The sequence below is a fragment of the Physeter macrocephalus genome, chromosome 1, assembly GCF_002837175.3.
Source record: "Physeter macrocephalus isolate SW-GA chromosome 1, ASM283717v5, whole genome shotgun sequence".
NCBI classification, from domain to species: Eukaryota; Metazoa; Chordata; class Mammalia; order Artiodactyla; family Physeteridae; genus Physeter; species Physeter macrocephalus.
The window spans coordinates 94,133,880-94,153,284 of NC_041214.2; the positions used below are offsets into that span (position 1 = coordinate 94,133,880).

Sequence of the window (19,405 nt, forward strand, 5' to 3'; positions counted from 1 at the left end):
GGAAGATCCCACATGCCGCGGAGCGGCTGGGCCCGTGAGCCATGGCCGCTGAGCCTGCGTGTCCGGAGCCTGTGCCCCGCAACGGGAGAGGCCACAGCAGAGGGAGGCCCGCATACCAAAAAAAAAAAAAAAAAAAAAAAACATATGAAGGGAGAGAGGGAATGAACCGTGCACATATGTGCATTAAAATATTCCAGGCAGGGAGCACAGCCACTTTAAAGCCTTGAAGTGTGAGAGCACCTGGTGTTTTCATGAAATAGCAAGGAGGTGTGTGGAGTGGAGTGGGCCCGGGGAAGAAGTAGGAAATGAGGTAGAGAGATAACGGGGACCAAATGTGTAAGCACTGTAGACCCTGGTAAAGACTTTGGCTTTTCCTGCGAGTGAGATAGAAAGCCATTGCAGGGTTCTGAGCAGAGAAGTGACATGATCACTGTGGCTGCTATGTTGAAAATAGAAGTCGGGAGGGTCCAGAGTAGAAGCAGGGAGACCAGTTAGGAGGCTAGTGTAATCATCCAAATGAGAAATGCAAAGTCAGACTTTGATCAGGTTGATGGCAGCAGAGGTGGTGAGAAGTAGTTGTATTTTGGATGTGTTTTAAGGATAGAGCCAATAGGATTTCATGACAGATTGGATGTGGGAGGTGAGCTAGAGGCAAGTATGACTCCACGATTTTGGATCCAAGCAAATATAAAGATGAAGTTGCCATTATCTGAACTGAGGAGGAATGTAAGAACAGGTTGAGGGGGAAGACTAGGAGTTAAATTTTGGATGCATTGAGATCAGAGATATTGGTGTTTAAATCTTCTGAAGTGGAACCATTCTGAATGATCATAAGACCCAGGGTGTGACTCACGGTGTCTGAAAGTGGAATAAAGTGAAGTTGTTATGATTAAATAATTTAAACTCTGGAAGTTGAAGGGTTAATGAAATCTCCTAGGACGGTCTCCTAGGATGGTGGCCCAGGCAGGAGAGGAAGAAGCAGCGCCAGGCTGCTCTCACCCTTAAAATACAAAATTTGAATAAAAATAGCTACAGGTCACACAAATATTAGTTTGAGGTGTTCAGAATTTGAATTGAACTTAATACATTAGAAATAAGCAAAATGGTCACATTTGCTGAAACACACCAGACAAAATTATGATAAAACTGTTTGGAACATATCCAGATGAGTTAGATTTATAATCCCATTGTAGCGTGGATCAAAAACAGTGGACTGAAAAAGAAATTCAATAAATTTCACAATTTAATCTTAATTGTTTTATTAAAAAGCTTTTTGGATATGTTTTTAGATATGTTTAAAGTTCAATGATACTATTTATATCGACTCATGTAGCATTTTAGAAAGCATGGCCCTGTGACATTTTAGGAAAGTTTTCTAATAGTAACAGCAAGCCAAGAAGTACCCTCAGCCCCATTCACAAGCTATGTTTCCAAACTCTGTCCTTAGCATCATTAAGAAGAAACAACAGGATACCAGTGTCTCTATAACGCCAAGTATAATGAAAGACCAAGTTCAGAAACTGATATTTGATAAAGATTTTTAAAATATCATACTGGTAGATGTCATTTATGCATCTGAATTCATTAAAGACTTTGAAATGATAATCCAGGTTTATACAGGTTCTGCAGATGTAGATGGATATTTATCTCTATGTACTGAAACCTTACTTGAGAAGAGAGAAATCAAGAAAACTCTTGCCTTATATTGCCAATCAGTAAATGAAGAAAAAAAGATAATGAGGTAGCTATAAAATTCTTTTTTAAAAAAAATGCCACCTTGTTTCTGACTGTCAGTAACCCAGTCTGGGCTTTTTGTCTCTTCATAAATGAAACACAAGTAATCTAGATGGGCCTGGCTATTTATAAGTAGATAATATTTAAATCTTCTTCCCTTGTAGAAATTATGTTTGTGGTTATTAAAATATTCAGCATATGCAGTCTTCATCTTTTAGTTCAGTAGAAAAATATAAATGATATAGATGGTTGAATTCCTATCAAAGTAGCAAAGACATTCTCCAGACTTACATAATTCACCTGCTGAATTGGAGATGATTCACCTTTCAGTGACTTCACAGGTGTTAACTTGGCCAAACACAATAGGTAAATCATCTTCTATTCATTTTTTTTTCTGAGGCAAGTTTTCAGTATCATTGTTTAGGAAAAATATCAAAACATACATATATAAGTCCATAACACGCCATTTGAAAATTAATTTGCATCAACTTCTGAGATGTGAAGACTATGTAATGTATATTTTGTTTTTTAAAAAAACTAAATTGAGTTCCTCCTAACTAAATCAGGAGGGGGAGGAATTCTAAATCAGGATTCATGCAGTACTGAATTACACAAAGGAGACCTGATTGTACAGTGGTGTTCAAATAAAATGGTCAAGAGAGGAGCTGAGAAAGAAACCTACCCATCAGTGATCTAGACAACACAGACGTAGCTCTCTTGCTAAGTGATGAAGGTGGTATTTTAAGAAAATAAATGTGAAAGTAATGTGCAAGATGTATTAGGACAGGGAAAAACTGGTGTTACAGAGAGCTGAAGCTTACACCAAAAAATCTAAAGATTAACATTTTTGCATCGCCTTAGAGTATTCAAAAACTTTTAGCACATACCTTATTTGATCCTCACAGTACCCTGTGGGTGGATACAAAAGAAGATATTATCTTCATTTCACAAATGAGGAAGCAGGAACCTAGACTAGTTAAATGAGGCAATGAAAGTCACACAGCTGTGATTGGCTGAGCCAGGATTCCCATCTCATACCCGACTCCAGTTCCATTTCTCCTAACATGACTGTATCCTGGATAAATGTGGTAGCAGGAATGGAGAGTGAGGGATAGCTCAGAGAGATTTTGAAATAACAAGCGAAAGAAATTGGCAATTGATTGGGTAGAGGTGATAAAGAAAGAGATGGAGAAGGAAAAGGAAGAGGGAAAAGGTGATTCCCAGGTTTCTAAAGCCTGGAAGATGATGAGGTTAACAGTATCATCAGCTATGTTGGCAACATGCTTACTACATGCTGGGCCCTGTGCCACACACTTGGCTACATTGCTTCTTTGAATCCTCACAACTCTTTGGTTTGGGCAGGAGGGGAGCAGGTATTATTATTATCCCCATTTTACAAGGCAGTTGTTCTCACTTTTAGAGGAAGAGAAAAAAATCAAGATTTTTGCTCCAAGACTAGGTAAGGCTCAACTGGACTCATTGGCTTACGGTGACCGTACTTGGGGCCTGAGTCGCAGGCAGAGGTTTGGTGTTCTTGTATGTGTGGATGTAATTATGTTGCCTGCTATGAAGTAATCAAGCTGGGCCAATGGTGGTTGTGATGGTTCTAAGTACAGCACTGCCAAACTGTTTGTTTAATGCCTCCTAGGTATGTTGCCTGTCTTTAAAGTAGGCTGTACTAAGTAGCTAGTATTGCCTTCGCTCTGACCTTTAAGGTGGTCAGCCAGGTAATCCAGGTACATAGATAAGAATTCTTTCCCCCTTTGTTACTATTTAAAAATAAACATATAGGGAACTTCCCTGGTGGTGCAGTGGTTAAGAATCCGCCTGTCAGTGCAGGGGACACGGGTTCGGGCCCTGGTGCAGGAAGATCCCACATCTTCCCTTAGATCCTGTGGAGCAACTAAGCTTGTGCGCCACAACTACTGAGCCTGCGCTCTAGAGCCCGCAAGCCACAACTACTGAGCTCGTGTGCCACAACTACTGAAGCCCACACGCCTAGAGCCCGTGCTCCACAACAAGAGAAGCCACTGTGATGAGAAGCCCACACACCGCAATGAAGAGTAGCCCCCGCTTGCCGCAGCTAGAGAAAGCCCGCGCGTAGCAACAAAGACCCAATGCAGCCGTAATTAATTAATTAATTAATTAATAAAAGAAAATTTAGGTGAGTTTAAGAAAAAAATAAACGTATAATTACCAAATGACTAGTTGTATAAATATTGCATTTATGCAGAATACACTATTTATACTAAAACCCTTAAGTACAGTTACATTACTTCTTAACTGTTACTAGTTATTTTTATTTCTTAATTGTTATCAATCACAGTCCAATGTAAACCTGCTTTTCCCCTTAAGTTAACCAATTCACACATTTCTACCTTGTCCCAAGCCTCTACTGGTGCCCAGGATTTGTGTCAGACCGTGATTATCCACGTGATTGTTTCCCTATAATCTTCAAAGTTCTCTATAACCTCATTTAAAAATCACTCAAGAAACAACCCTTCCCAAATTTCCTGCTTTCAATCCCTGCTTTCTCTTCCTCTCTTGGTCAAACAGAGAGAGGAAAACAATTTACATATCAAATAAAGTAAATAGTGGATGAAAAATTCCCCAAACTTTTGTCAAAAAGTAGTTTACCTTACAGCTCATTTTATTTTATTTTTTTATTTTTAATTTTTTTTTATTATTATTTTTTTTGTGTGGTACGTGGGCCTCTCACTGTTGTGGCCTCTCCCTTTGCGGAGCACAGGCTCCGGACGCGCAGGCTCAGCGGCCATGGCTCACGGGCTCAGCCGCTCCGCAGCATGTGGGATCTTCCCGGTCCGGGGCACGAACCTGTGTCTCCTGCATTGGCAGGCGGGTTCTCAACCACTGCGCCACCAGGGAAGCCCTAATTTTATTTTTTAATTGAAGTATAGTTGATTTACAATGTTGTGTTAGTTTCAGGTGTACAGCAAAGTGATTCAGTTATACATACATGTATATATTAATATATGTATTATATATATTCTTTTTCAGATTCTTTTCCCTTATAGGTTATCACAAAATATTGAGTATAGATCTCTATGCTATACAGTAGGTCCTTGTTGGTTATCTGTTTTATATATAGTAGTGTATATATGCTAATCCCAAACTCCTAATTCATCCCTCCCCACCTTTCCCTTTTGGTAACCGTAAATTTGTTTTCTATGTCTGTGGGTATATTTCTGTTTTGTGTATAAGTTCGTTTGCATCATTTTTAATTGGATTCCATATATAAGTGATATCATATGATATTTGTCTTTCTCTGTCTGGTTTACTTCACTTAGTATGATAATCTAGGTCCAGCCATGTTGCTGCAAATGGCATTATTTCATTCTTTTTTATGGCTGACTAACATTCCATCATATATACATACCACATCTTCTTTATCCATTAACCTGCCAATGGAAATTTAGGTTGCTTCCATGTTCTGGCTATTGTAAATAGTGCTGCAGTGAGCACTGGGGTGCATGTATCTTTTCAAATTATGGTTTTCTCCAGATATATGCCCATGAGTGGTATTGCAGGATCATATGGTAGCTCTATTTTTAGTTTTTTAAGGAACCTCCGTACTGTTCTCCATAGTGGCTGTATCAATTTACATTCTCACCAACTGTAGGAGGGTTCCTTTTTCTCCATACCCTCTCCAGCATTTATTATTTGTAGACTTTCTTATGATAGCCATTCTGCCTGGTGTGAGGTGACAACCTCATTGTAGTTTTGATTTGTATTTCTCTAATAATTAGCGATGTTGAGCATCTTTTCATGTGCCTTTTTGCCAACTGTATGTCTTCTCTGGAGAAATGTCTATTTAGATCTTCTGCCCATTTTTTTATTGTGTTGTTTGGTTTTTGTTGTTGTTGTTGCTGTTGTTGAGCCGTATGAGGTATTTGTATAGCTTGGAGATTAATCCCTTGTTGGTCGCATCATTTGCAAATATTTCCTCCCATTCTGTAGGTTGTCTTTTTTGTTTTGTTTATGGTTTCCTTTGTTGTGAAAAACCATTTAAGTTTAATTAGATCCCATTTGTTTATTTTTCTTTTTATACAGATGCAAAAAGATATTGCTGTGATTTAAGTCAAAGAGTGTTCTATGTTTTCCTTGAGGAGTTTTATGGTATTCGCTTTTACATTTAGGTCTTTAATCCATTTTGAGTTTATTTTTGTGTATGGTGTTAGGGAATGTTCTAATTTCATTCTTTTACATGTAGCTGTCCAGTTTTCCTAGCATCACCCATTGACAGAGGGTGTATATCCATTGTATATTCTTGCCTCCTCTGTCATGTCATTAATTGACCACGTGTGTGGGTTTATTTCTGAGCTTTCTATCCTGTCCCATTGATCTATATTTCTCTTTTTGTGCCAGTATCATACTGTTTTGAGGACCATAGCTTTGTAGTATGGTCTAAAGTCAGGGAGCCTGATTCCTGCAGCTCCATTTTTCTTTCTCGAGATTGCTTTGGCTAGTCAGGGTCTTTTGTGTTTCCATACAAATTAAAAAAAAATTTTTCTAGTTCTGTGAAAAATGCCATTGGTGATTTGATAGGGATTGCATTAAATCTGTAATTGCCTTGGGTAGTATAGTCATTTTGACAATATTGATTCTGCCAGTCCAAGAACACAGTACATCTTTCTATCTGTTTGTGTCATCTTTGATTTCTTTCATCAGTGTCTTATAGTTTTTGGGTACATGTCTTTTGCCTCCTTAGGTAGGCTTATTCCTAGATATTTTATTCTTTTTGATGCAGTGGTAAATGGGATTGTTTCCTTAATTTTTCTTTCTTATCTTTCATTGTTAGTGTATAGAAACGTAATAGATTTCTGTGTATTAATTCTGTATCCTGCAACTTTACCAAAATCATTGATGAGCTCTAGTAGTTTTCTGGTAGTATCTTTAGGATTTTCTATGTAGATTAACATGTCATCTGCAAACAGTGACAGTTTTATTTCTTCTTTTCCAACTTGGATTCCTTTTATTTGTTTTTTTTTTTTGTTTTTTTTTTGTGGTACGCGGGCCTCCCTAGCCACTCCGTGGCATGTGGGATCTTCCCAGACTGGGGCACGAACCTGTGTCCCCTGCATCGGTAGGCGGACTCTCAACCACTGCACCACCAGGGAAGCCCCTTTTTATTTGTTTTTCTTCTCTGACTGCTGTGGCTAGGACTTCCAAAAGTATGTTGAATAAAAGTGGTGAGAGTGGCCATCCTTGTCTGATCTTAGAGGAAATGCTTTCAGCTCTTCACCCTGAGTATGATGTTAGCTGTGGGTTTGTCATATATGGCCTTTAGTATGTTGAGGTAGGTTCCCTCTATGCCCACTTTCTGGAGAGTTTTTTCATAAATGGCTGTTGAATTTTATCAAAAGCTTTTTCTGCATCTATTAAGATGATCGTATGGTTTTTATTCTTCAGTTTGTTGGTGTGGTGTATCACACTGATGGATTTGTGGATATTGAAAAATCCTTGCATCCCAGGGATAAATCCCCCTTGATCATGGTGTATGAACCTTTTAAAGTATTGATGGATTTGATTTGCTAATGTTTTGTTGAGGATTTTTGCATCCATGTTTATTAGTGATATTGGCCTGTAATTTTCTTTTTTTGTGGTATCTTTGTCTGGTTTTTTCAAATAGTAGTTTACCTTACAGCTCATTTTTAAAGGCTCCAAACTGTATCTCTTTAGATATTAAAGGCTCCAAACTGTATCTCTTTAGGTATCTACCTGCTAGTTATTTATTCACTAGGCTGCATAGAGCAGTCTCTTAGGAACCATAAACTTCATGGAAAAATCCTAACTTTTCTCTGATACCACCTGTTTTTAGGAAGTGACCTTCTTTTAAAAGACTTGGAGTTATACAAGCAAGAAATACCAGAATTTAGTTCTTTTTGAAAATAAATTTAAATAAGTCATATTTATTTAATTTTTAAAAATTTTTATTTAAATTTTTCACAGATTTGTAAAGTGGTTTCTTCCCTATGGCCTTTTACTCTGAGGCTGCATTGGAGATTATTCTGGCCCACTCCCAGGGCAAATGTCATGACTGTAGGTGTCTTTCTTCCTGGTTTCCTATAGGATTGTGAAGATGTCCAGCCCCAATCTGAACATTGTGACCTTATTGGGCAGTTGTCTGACTTACAGTAGCGCTTACCTCTTTGGGATTCACCATCAAGGTGCTTTAGCAGGAAGCTCAATGGAAACTCTCATTCAGGTAGGTGAAGTCTTCAATTTTGTTTTGAATATGATGTGGGTGGCGGTTACATTTATCCTTGCTGTGGGCACTTTCAGAGGCAATCCCTGGAACGCTGAGTCAGTGAAGTCCACTTTCTGCCCCAGGTCCTCTGTGGACTGAGGCTTTACAGATCAGAATGTGTGGAGAACCACAAAGGTTTCTCTCATGCCTCTTGCTTCTGTCCCTTTCCGCCTGTAGGTAAGACTGTCCATGTTGTGCATTGGGACCTCCCTTGTGTTTGGCCCCATTCTGGGAAAGAGCTGGCGACTCTACAAGGTGTTTACCCAGAGGGTTCCAGACAAGAGAGTGGTGAGTAGGCAACAAGTACGCAGTGCTTGATCACAAACAGCAGCTCTACTATTGATTAAAAGCTAGAGAAACTTGTGCCAGATTACTGGGTCTGGCCCTTTTATGATGATCTGAAGTTCCTGCTCCTTACTTCAAACCTTGGAGTCACATGGCTGGTGTCAGTGCTATTGGGATATAGGTCTTTAAACAAAGGTTCTGCTTCATATGCACTCCAGGCCCTGGTACTGCTCTGGGGGATATGTGAGCTGGCCCATATCTGGCACCAGTTTGAGGGAGAGCAAGATGCCCAGAGAGGCTGTTGCTTGGCACAGGTGTGAGCTGAAAGTGGACAGAGGGAGAGTGATTACAGAGAAGCTATAGCAGATAAGCAGTTATTTCCCTCTTTGGAGCCTGATTCTTTTCCATTTAAGAAGGCCATTCTTGGGGCTTCCCTGGTGGCGCAGTGGTTGCGTGTCCGCCTGCCGATGCAGGGGAACTGGGTTTGTGCCCCGGTCTGGGAGGATCCCACATGCCGCGGAGCGGCTGGGCCCGTGAGCCATGGCCGCTGGGGCTGCACGTCCGGAGCCTGTGCTCCGCAACGGGAGAGGCCACAACAGAGGGAGGCCCGCATACCACAAAAAAAAAAAAAAAAAAAAAGAAGGCCATTCTCTGCACTAAGAAGGATGAGCCTGGAGCAGTGAGCAAGGAAGAGCATACCCATTTCAGCAGACAGAATCAACCCTAGAAGCTATGTGGCAGACCGCCTACATGTGCCTGACATCAGGTGTCATCCTAACCACATTCCCCCATTTTATCAGGTTTCCTGATAGAGCTGCCCACACTTCAAAGCCTGATCATCAAACCCTTTGTTTATGTAGGCCCTGCCCAGACCCAACATATTACTCAGTTGGAGTTTACTTCTCTGGACTGACAAGACCTTTTTTTTAGCAAACATTATTAAATTGTGGTGAATATTTATCAAAAGCTCCACTGTGAGTAACCATACATATGAAAAAGTTTGCCTAAAGGACAGTAAGTTCATTCATCCCTCTAGAACACTAATTCCTTTTTTAAAAAATAGCTTTACTGAGGTATAATTGACATCCAATGAACTGCACATATTTACTGTTTGATGTGTTTTGACATATGTATACACTGTGAAATGTGGGATATAATCTACAAGTTTCCTCATGCACCCTTGTCATCTCTCTCTCCTGTCCAATTCTTACATCCCCTGTCCCTATCCCCAGGCAACCATTGACCTGCTTTCTGTTACTATAGATTAGTTTGCATTTTCCAGAATTTTATATAAATGGAATTATATAGTATGTATTTTTTTATCTTTCTTTTACTTGGCATAATTATTTTGAGATTCATCTATGTTGTTACTTGCATCAATGGTTCTTTTCTTTTTATTGCTAAGTAATTTTCCAATGTGTAGATGTAACTACAGTTGGTTTATACATTCACCTATTGATGGATGTTTGGGTTTGTCTCCAGTTTGGGGCTATTAAAAATAAAACTGCTATAAATGTTTGTGTACGAGTCTTTGTGTAGACATATGCTTTCATTTCTCTTGGTTAAAAACCTAAGCGTAGGGGCTTCCCTGGTGGCGCAGTGGTTGAGAGTCCGCCTGCCGATGCAGGGGACACGGGTTCGTGCCCCGGTCCGGGAGGATCCCGCATGCCGTGGAGCGGCTGGGCCCGTGAGCCATGGCCGCTGAGCCTGCGCGTCCGGAGCCTGTGCTCCATGCGGGGAGAGGCCACAGCAGTGAGAGGCCCGCGTACAGCAAAAAAAAAAAAAAAAAAAAAAATCTCTAAGCGTAGAATGATTGGATCATATGATAGGTATATGTTTACCTTTTAAAGAAATTGCATGACTGTTTTCCAAAGTGGTTTTACCATTTTACATTCCCACCAACAGTGTATGAGTCCCTTTCCTCCACATCCTTCCCAACATTAGACTTGGTTTGTCTTTTTCGCATTGGTCATTCTAATAGGTATGTGTGGTAGATTCTCATTGTGTTTTAATTTGCATTTCCCTGATGCAGTGTTGAGCATCTTTTTATATGCTTATTTGCCATCCATATACCTTCTTTGGTGAAGTATCTGCTCAAATCTCTCACCTATTTTTTAATTTAGTTGTTTGTTTTCTTATTACTGCATTTTGAGGGTTCTTTTTATATTCCAGATACAGTCCTTTATCAAATAAAGATTTTCTTCCAGTTTGTGACTTTTCATTCACTTAAGAATGTCTTTCAGAAAGATGTTTCTAATTCTGGTGAAGTCCAATTTACTACTTTGTTCTTTAATGGATCATGTTTTTGGTATCAGATCTAAGAAACTTTTGCCTAACCCAAGGCCCCAAAAGTTTTTCTCCTATGTTTACTTCTAGACGTTTTAAGAGTTTTTATTTTTACATTTAGGTCTATGATTTATTTTGAGTTAATGTTGAAATATGTGATCTGTGGATTGAAGTTCATTTTTTATATATGGATATCCAATTGTTCTGGCACCATTTGTTGAAAAGAGTGTCCTTTCTTCACTGAATTACCTTTGCACCTTTGTTGAATCTGTTTCACTGATGTCATTGTTTATTTTGACACCAGTACCATATTACTGTAGCTTTATGTTAAATCTTTTTTTTTTAAATTTATTTTTGGCTATGTTGGGTCTTCATTGCTGCACACGGGCTTTCTGTAGTTGTGGCGAGCGGGGGCTACTCTTCATTGTGGTGCATGGGCTTCTCATTGCGGTGGCTTCTTTTGTTGTGGAGCACAGGCTCTAGGTGCATGGGCTTCAGTAGTTGTGGCACGCGGGCCCAGTAGTTATGGTGCACGGGCTTAGTTGCTCTGTGGCATGTGGGATCTTCCTAGACCAGGGCTCAAACCCATGTCTCCTGCATTGGCAGGTGGATTCTTAACCGCTGTGCCACCAGGGAAGTCCTATGTTAAATCTTGAGTCAAGGAGTATTAGTTCTTCTCTTTCAGTGTTGTTTTGGCTAATCTAGGTCCTATGAATTTTTTAATCAGTTTGCCAATTTCTGTGAATTTTTTGCTGAGATTTTGATTGAGGTTGTGTTGACTCTGTAGATCAAATTGTGGAGAACTGATTTCTTAACAATGTTGTGTCTTTTAACCCATGAACACAGTATAATTCTTCATATATTTAGGTCTTTTCTAATTTCTCTCAGCAATTTTTTTGTAGTTTTCAGTGGAGGTCTTTCATATCTTTTATCAAATTTATTCCTTAAAAAATAAAAAATAAAAAATAAATTTATTCCTAAGTATTTTATTTTTTATGCTATTTTACGTTACTGTTTTTTATTTCACTTTCCAATTTTTTGTTGCTAATATATAGAAATACAATTGATTTTTGTAAGCTGATCTTACATGCTGCAATCTTGCAAAACTATTTATTAGTTCTAGTAGCTTTTGTGTAGATTCCATCAGATTTTCTATATAGATTCATATCTTCTGTAAAAGAAATTTTCTTTTCAATCTTGTATGATGGCACTGGCTAGAAACACCAGTACAGTGTTCAATAGAAGTGCTGAGAGCAGACATCCTTGAATTGTTCTTGATCATATGGGGAAAACATCCTATCTTAGTCAAAACTAAGAATGATGTTAGCTGTAGTTTTATCATAGATGCCCTTTATCTAATTGGGGAAGTTCCCTTCTATTCCTATTTTACTGAGTTTCTATAAAGAATTCATGTTGGGTTTTGTCAAATGTGTTTTCTGTATCTGTTAATCGTATGATTTTTCACTTTTAGCTTGCTCATATGGTGAATTACATTACATGATTTTAGGATCTCAGACCAACCTTGCATTCCTGAAACAAACCACTTGGTCATTATGTATTACCCTCTTATATTGTTGGATTCATTTTCATAAAATTTTGTTTATAATGTTTGTGTTCGTGTTCTTAAGGTATGTTGCTCTGCAGCTTTCTTTTCTTATAAAATATTTTTCTGGTTTTCTAACGGGGTAATGGCAGCCTTGTAGAATGAATTGGGAAGTATTCCCTCCAATTCAATTTCTGGAAGAGTTTGTGTATAATTATATAATTGGCATTTACTTATGGCATAAGTATTTCATTTACAATAGTGTGCTTCCAGTTCCCCACTCTCCAATCTTTGTGTTGTTTTTACTTTTACATATGTTACAAGCCCCACACAATTGTTATTAATTTTTGTTTAAACAATCAGTTATGTTTTAAAGATATTTTAATAGTAAATATCAATCATATATTTTTCTATGAAGTTAACATTTCCAGAGCTCTTAATTTCCTTGTATAGATCCCTATATTCATCTGGTATTATTTTCCTTTTATTTCAAGGATATCTAACATTCTCATGCAAGTGTGCTAATGCTGAATTCTTTTGGCTTTTGTTTATCTGAAAAAGTCCTTATTTCACCTTTATTTTTGAAAGATATATTTTCTGGATTTAAGATTCTAGGTTGATATTTTATTTTCTTTAGTTGAAGATTTCCCTCTACTGTTTTCTCACTTGTCCTTGTATCTCATGAGAAATCTGATGTCTTCCTTATCTTTGTTCCTCTATACATGCTGTGTCATTTTTTGCTGGTTGATTTGAAGATTTTCTCCTTATCACTGGTTTGGAGCATTTTGGTTCAGCAACTGATTTGTTTTTATCTTACAAACACCACGAATCATGTAACTAGTTGTGCTTCCTTCTTTTCATTGGTTGTCAAAAATGCAGACGCAGGGCTTCCCTGGTGGCGCAGTGGTTGAGAGTCCGCCTGCCGATGCAGGGGACACGGGTTCATGTCCCAGTCCGAGAAGATCCCACATGCAGCAGAGCGGCTAGGCCTGTGAGCCATGGCTGCTGAGCCTGCATGTCCGGAGCCTGTGCTCCGCAATGGGAGAGGCCACAACAGTGAGAGGCCTGCGTACCGCAAAAAAAAAAAAAAAAAAAATGCAGACCCATGTTTCTGCCCCAATTCTTGAATGGTATGTGCTCTCCTCACCTGAGCATTCATCATAATTCTCCTTATTGTCTCTTTCCGTAATATTTTTCATCCTGTTGCTGCATACATTTTTTTAATTTTATTTTTTTAACCACAAAAATAACACGTTCTCTTTGTATTAAGTCAAATGCTTCACATGTGTTTAAAGAAAATGCTAGTAATCTCTCCTCCAACACCATCATCTCTCAGTCTGACCCTCCAGGTTAACGGTTGTTAATAGTTTTATGTAAAAATTTCCACATCTCTCTATGTGCTATATAAACATATAGAAATAATAGTGTATTTATTTTATAATATCCCTTGAATCCTTTGTGGGAAAAGGCAGGATATGGAAAGGACGAACAAATGAAAATGTTTAATGGTGCTAATGATGATATGCATATAGAAACCACTGCATGTGTTTAGTGTCTGTTTCATCTCTGATGGCTGGATTTGAAGCCCCTTTGGAAGGTTAACCCTGGAGCCTTTATCTCAGAGCGCATAGGACACTCTAGCCCCTGTGTTGTATAGCCAGTGAGCAAAGGAAAGTTATGACCTTGACTCTTTTGCAGATAATCAAAGACCTGCAGCTACTGGGGTTGGTGGCAGCCCTGGTGATGGCAGATGTGATCCTGCTCGTGACGTGGGTGCTGACTGATCCCATCCAGTGCCTCCAGATTCTCAGTGTCAGTATGACGGTGAGAGACCCAATCCCTGGAGAATCAGTTCCTGAACTGGAGGGACTGGCTTCTGTGGGTACACGGGGATCATTCTCCCAGTAGCATTCACTGTGTGGACATCCTCCCAACGAGAAGATAAATGACCCAAAGAGGATGGCGAGCCAGGAACTGGGGCCGCCATGAACCCCTGCCCCTTGTCTGCAGGGTCTGCTCCTCTCCCACCGCTCCTCCCTCCCCAAGTGTTGTCCAGCAGCAACCGCTGAGACGTCAGCAAACACAGATCTGCCTGGCAGTTATCTCTGCTTCCACCTTATCAGTAATGAGAGTTTTCAGCTACAGAGAGCTTCTTTACCCTAATTGTTGAAAGGTAAAGGTAGTATTTTGAGGTGTTCTTTGGAGTCAGTCAACCCCAATTCAAATCCCAGCTCTACCACTTACCAGCCTTGGGAAAGTTATTTAACCTGTCTAAGTCTCTATTTCCTCATAGGTAAAATGGAGATAATAATACTACCTATTTCATAGGGCTGTGGTGAAGATTAAGGGAAACAATGCAGGTAAAGGACTCAACTGTGCCCAGTATATAATGTTCAATTAATAGGAAGCATTATGTCTCCAGCCTAACAAAGGAGCTGAGGAATACAGCGGAATCTTGACAGTGCAGATTCAATGTTGAAGGTTTCAACTGTTAACAAATAGCAGAAAGAGGATGTGAAATAATTTGTAATTTTGCTGATGCACTCATTTGAATCACTGTGGTTGCAAAGCACCTAACAGGGGTACGCCCTGCTGGCATCAAGAATCCACATGTCAGCCCAACTTTGTCATCTTTTCCTCCAACTCATGGTTACTCTCATTTAGATTCTAATGGGGTCACCTAAATGTTATAGTTTTTACATATTAAGGGAGAAATTATATGCTATAGAGGATTTCACAATCTAGAATGTTTACAAAGATCTGCTGTGTATGTGTGTTCCTGGTAACTGTGGGTGCCCTCAGTCCTGACTCTGTGTCCCTTCTAGGTGACAGGGAGAGACGTGTCCTGCTCTCTGACTAGTACACACTTCTGTGCTTCCCGGTACTCTGATGTCTGGATTGCTCTCGTTTTGGGATGCAAGGTTGGTAACTTCATCTCCTGGGGATACTATCTCTCTGTTACCAACAAAGTGGATATAAAGAGGAATTATGGGAATTAATGAGGTGATTTCTGCAAAGAGTATTGAAATCAGAAGAGACCTCTGTTGATGCATACATCTCAAAGCCATGACCCTTATTATTTCTGTACTCTTTATTTGTTTTGAGGGTCACGTTTCCAAATCTTTGGACTCCCTCATTGAGTCCTCCCCCAAATCATGTGGAATTCACCCACTCTTTCTCCCATTTCTTGGTCTGGTTTTTTCATTGATTTGTCAATACCAGTTTTCTCCCCAGCTACCTGCAAGGGGAATTATAAGGAGACATTCTAGCCAGCTTAACCTATTCTCTTCAGTGCCCTTATTACTCCTCTTGGGTCTTTCTTCAAGACTTGTGTCAAGGTAACCTGCTGCCTTCCACTTGCCTAACTTTCTTGCTCTGATTGGAAGCATGGCTGGCCCTAAGACAAATGGCAACATCTATGGTGTCCTTTGAGTGTTTCCAGCTGCCTCAAAGTGTCTCCCATACTGCCCTGAATCGCCCATCATTCGACTCATTTATCTCTGTTAGATGGCAAAAGGAGGATATTATTTCCAGAGGGTACAGGATACTATACAGGGCACTAAAGGAGAACCAACTATCCTGTTAGCTGGTTTTCAGCTTGGAGGGACAGAGAATCTGGCTTGGGGCGGGGGAGGGGGGGAGTGGCATAGGGCAGGTCTGTTTCAATGAACAGGCGAGCCCTGCATGGCAGGAGGCTGCCTGTTGAGTATTAGGAGAGAGGGGCCTGGTTGATTGATTGCTGGCAGAGGAAAAGGTCTTGTAGAAATAGATGGCCTCTAAAGGTAAACTTTACTCACTTCACCACTAGGAAAATGTTCAAGTTGTTGCTTCTGAGAAATAGGCCTGAGGATGGGCAGGGCTGGGACAGGGAAATATTGCTTTTTAACCATGTGCATGTATTACTTTGATAGAAATATTTTTAAGAGAAAATGGTAGGAAGTGAATAGCTTTTGATCTCTAGTTTCTTACTAGTGGTTAAGAAAATGAGTTTCAAAATATGACAGAACAGGGTTTGAATAATGACTCAGCCCCTTCCTAGCCGACCCTGAACCTCATTTGACCTCCCTGAGCTTCGATTCCCTCATACGTGAAATGGGGATGATGATAACATCCTCTCAGAAGGGTTCTGAGTTTTGAAAGGATTAATGCATGTTGAGTTTTCATTCACTCCTGGCCCATAGTAAGAGCTAAATACATGTTAGATGCTTTTATTATTAATCTTCCACTGCCCACCCCTGCCCCCAGACAGTTCTGAAAGCACAGTGCCTTTCCCATTCTTCAAGCCCCTGTAGAAGAGCACGTCCTTCCTGGCACAGAAACTCAGCACTTCCCCCATAGCAATTCCCTCTGCAAGTCAACTTGATTTATTTTCTCCATTGCCTTTTATGTAATCCCATTTCCATTTTATTTCACTGCAATATCTTTCCATAGGACAAAGAAAGAAAAAGGGGAAAGAGTGCTGAGCATCAGGAAGGTGACTGAGCCAGGCCCCCATGGGCTCCCTGTTCGACGGGCAGCTCCTGAGGAGGACCCCAAATCTGCGCATTAAGTCCCTGGACCGCCACCCCACGCTTCTCAGCATTGAGGGCGAATGACACACAAATATCAGATGTGATTCACTCAGACATGAATCATGCATGTATAGATGCTTTATTCATACCTGATTCCCTTTTGGAAAGAATTTTAATGGAGTTAAAGCATTTTAATAGAATCAGATTTGAACATTTCAGAATCATAGAATTAATTTTATTCACCTTTGATTAAATTACTAATGATCTAACTCTGCCAAATGCCACCTGATGGCGTCAGTTATCCAGAAGTCAGGCCCCACTGGCCTGCTGACTTATATGTCCTCTAGTCATTGAAGATCTCAGGGCGGCCACGTTTGGCCCCCTTTGGGACACTGAGCATTCGGGGCACCCAGACAACCTCTCTGCTGTGCTTACTCCTTCACTGTAGGCACAGCCAGTCCTCCAGACAGTTGTCTTAAGGGTCATCCCTGCAGATGGAGTTGGTCAGATCGTGTGATTTCAGGGTCACTGGCAGGTACCCTGCTGATACCTGACCTTACTTTTATTATTAGTTCCCCCTCTGAGTCCCTGTAGTTCCCACCCCACCTCGTCCCCCGTGGCAGCTTCATATTCTGTGTCATAAAACATTGATATTTGTGTGCTTGCCTTAAATCTCCCAACCAGATTGAGCTTCTTAAAAGCCAGAACCATGACTTCCACTTGGCAACACCGCTTCCTGCCCTACATCTACCCCAGCGCAGAGCTTTGCCCCGAATCAAGCGAACATACGTTGAATCTATATATTTTGTATTATTGATTAAAGCTTTGATTTCTGTTTAAATGTAGCTCCTTCTAGGAGAGGCAGCACTTTAAGAAGCTGTGAGCCATTTTCTGTGTAGTACAAATGAGAAATCTGAGAGTGGCTTTACATTCATGACAAAGAGGAAAGAATAGGGCCCTGGGTTCTGAGGGGTGGGGCAGGGAATGTCACAAAGAGGGTGAAGGGTATAGATGAGGCCTTTGCTGCCTGTGCCTGTCCCACGGTCCTGTCCAGGTCCCGGCCTGCCTTTGTTCTCTTCTTTTTTCACTCTTCGTCTCCCATAAACACCCACTGGCACAGAGCTGCCGCTAGCCTATAGAGATCCTTTGTGTGAATTAGAAAAAGGCATCCCTTCTGGGCAGATGCAGTCTTGCAGGTGCAGGGCTTGGCAAGCAGATGGTGCCTTTGGGAACATTAGAAAAAAGAGCCCCTTCCTCCAGTGCTTCCCTTGCCGTGGCACATGGCTTGACAAGGGGACCACAGGGCTATTTCAGCTTCTGCATGCCCCTCAGCTCCGTGTGGTGCAGAAGCACATAGTGCATGCGGAAGCCCTCGCCACCGGCAGCATGATGCGCCCCTTGCCCTCCCAGTGCTTGGCAGCCCTTTCTGTAGGGCTCCTACCTGCATGTATCATCCTATCCTGTGCCTCATCCTGGCAGAGTCCTCTCTGATGGCTGACTTGCTGACCTCTGATAAACTAATTCTCAGAGGAGAGGAAAATGAGATTTATTATGCATACATGAGGTGTAAAGGGCCCACCCTAAGGGTAGTCCCAAGTGCTAGCTTAGTAAATCCTCCTCAGAGCAACCCTTTAAGGTAGGTATTATTATCCCTATTTTACAAGTGAGGAAATTGGTGCCAACCCTACTGCTCTTTGACCCCAAGCCTGATATTTCACTTCTCTGAGCCCCCGGTTCTTCTCCTCTTTGTCCCCAGGGCCTGCTGCTGCTCTATGGGGCCTACCTGGCTGGCTTGACTGACCATGTCAGCTCTCCTCCTGTGAATCAGTCTTTAACCATCATGGTTGGGGTCAACCTTGTGGTGCTGGCTGCTGGGCTTCTTTTTGTGGTCACCAGATACTTGCACTCCTGGCCCAACCTAGTCTTTGCACTCACGTCTGGAGGTATCTTTGTTTGCACAACCACAATCAACTGCTTCATCTTCATTCCCCAGGTATGCTCTAGGGAGAACTTGGAGGACCAGTCCACCCCATCATTCCAGAGACTTTGCTGGGCGTGATAAATTGTTCACTTTGTTTCCTACTGAGACTTTTGGGTGCCATTGATTAGAGAGTCAGAAGCAAGGTGGGGTTCCTAGTGAGCTGGCTTCCTCTGTTCTTCCCTCCTCGCTGTCCTGAAGGAGCCACTCTGCTCCCGGTCGGCAAGGAGGGCTGACCAGAGTAGCCAAGTAGTGGCACCGCTTCCGCCCAGGTGGCTGCCTCACAGACCTGCTTTTCTACCCACCCTCCAGTCCGCTGCATGCATCCCCAGTTCCCCCTTCATCCTGATAATGTCATTTCTTGTACTAGCCTGGCAGTGAGGAACCTTTCCTTCTTTCCTGTTTGCAATTGCACATTCAGAGAATAGTGCATTTGGGTCTTTATGAAATTTAAAATGCCTTTTCTTTCTTTTTAATAAAAGAGGAAAATGTAGAACATTCCTTTTCTTTTTACAATAAGGAAAAAGTAAAAACTAAATTTAAAATGTATTTCTTAACCATAATTCAAGAAGAGTCATGTACCACAATGTTCATTGCAGCACTATCTACAGTAGCCGGGACATGGAAGCAACCTAAGTGTCCATTGACAGATGAATGGATAAAGAAGATGTGGCAGGGCTTCCCTGGTGGCGCAGTGGTTGCAAGTCCGCCTGCCGATGCGGGGGACACGGGTTCGTGCCCCGGTCCGGGAAGATCCCACATGCCGCGGAGCGGCTGGGCCCGTGAGCCATGGCCACTGA

At 41.1% G+C, this 19,405-nt stretch overlaps 1 protein-coding gene across 4 annotated transcripts in view; it reads left to right on the forward strand.

The window, feature by feature from the left end:
• GPR156 (G protein-coupled receptor 156) overlaps window positions 1-19,405 on the forward strand; it is a 94,731-nt gene that overhangs the window by 60,903 nt on the left and 14,423 nt on the right. For 3 of the 4 annotated variants that reach the window (XM_007104838.4, XM_055085094.1, XM_028493276.2), the window contains exons 4-8: window positions 7,825-7,960; window positions 8,180-8,290; window positions 13,815-13,940; window positions 14,942-15,037; window positions 18,384-18,620. In XM_007104838.4, coding sequence (XP_007104900.1) covers window positions 7,825-7,960; window positions 8,180-8,290; window positions 13,815-13,940; window positions 14,942-15,037; window positions 18,384-18,620 — 706 coding nt within the window. The remainder of the gene's footprint in view (window positions 1-7,824; window positions 7,961-8,179; window positions 8,291-13,814; window positions 13,941-14,941; window positions 15,038-18,383; window positions 18,621-19,405) is intronic. The other variant, XM_028493283.2, reaches the window with a different exon arrangement.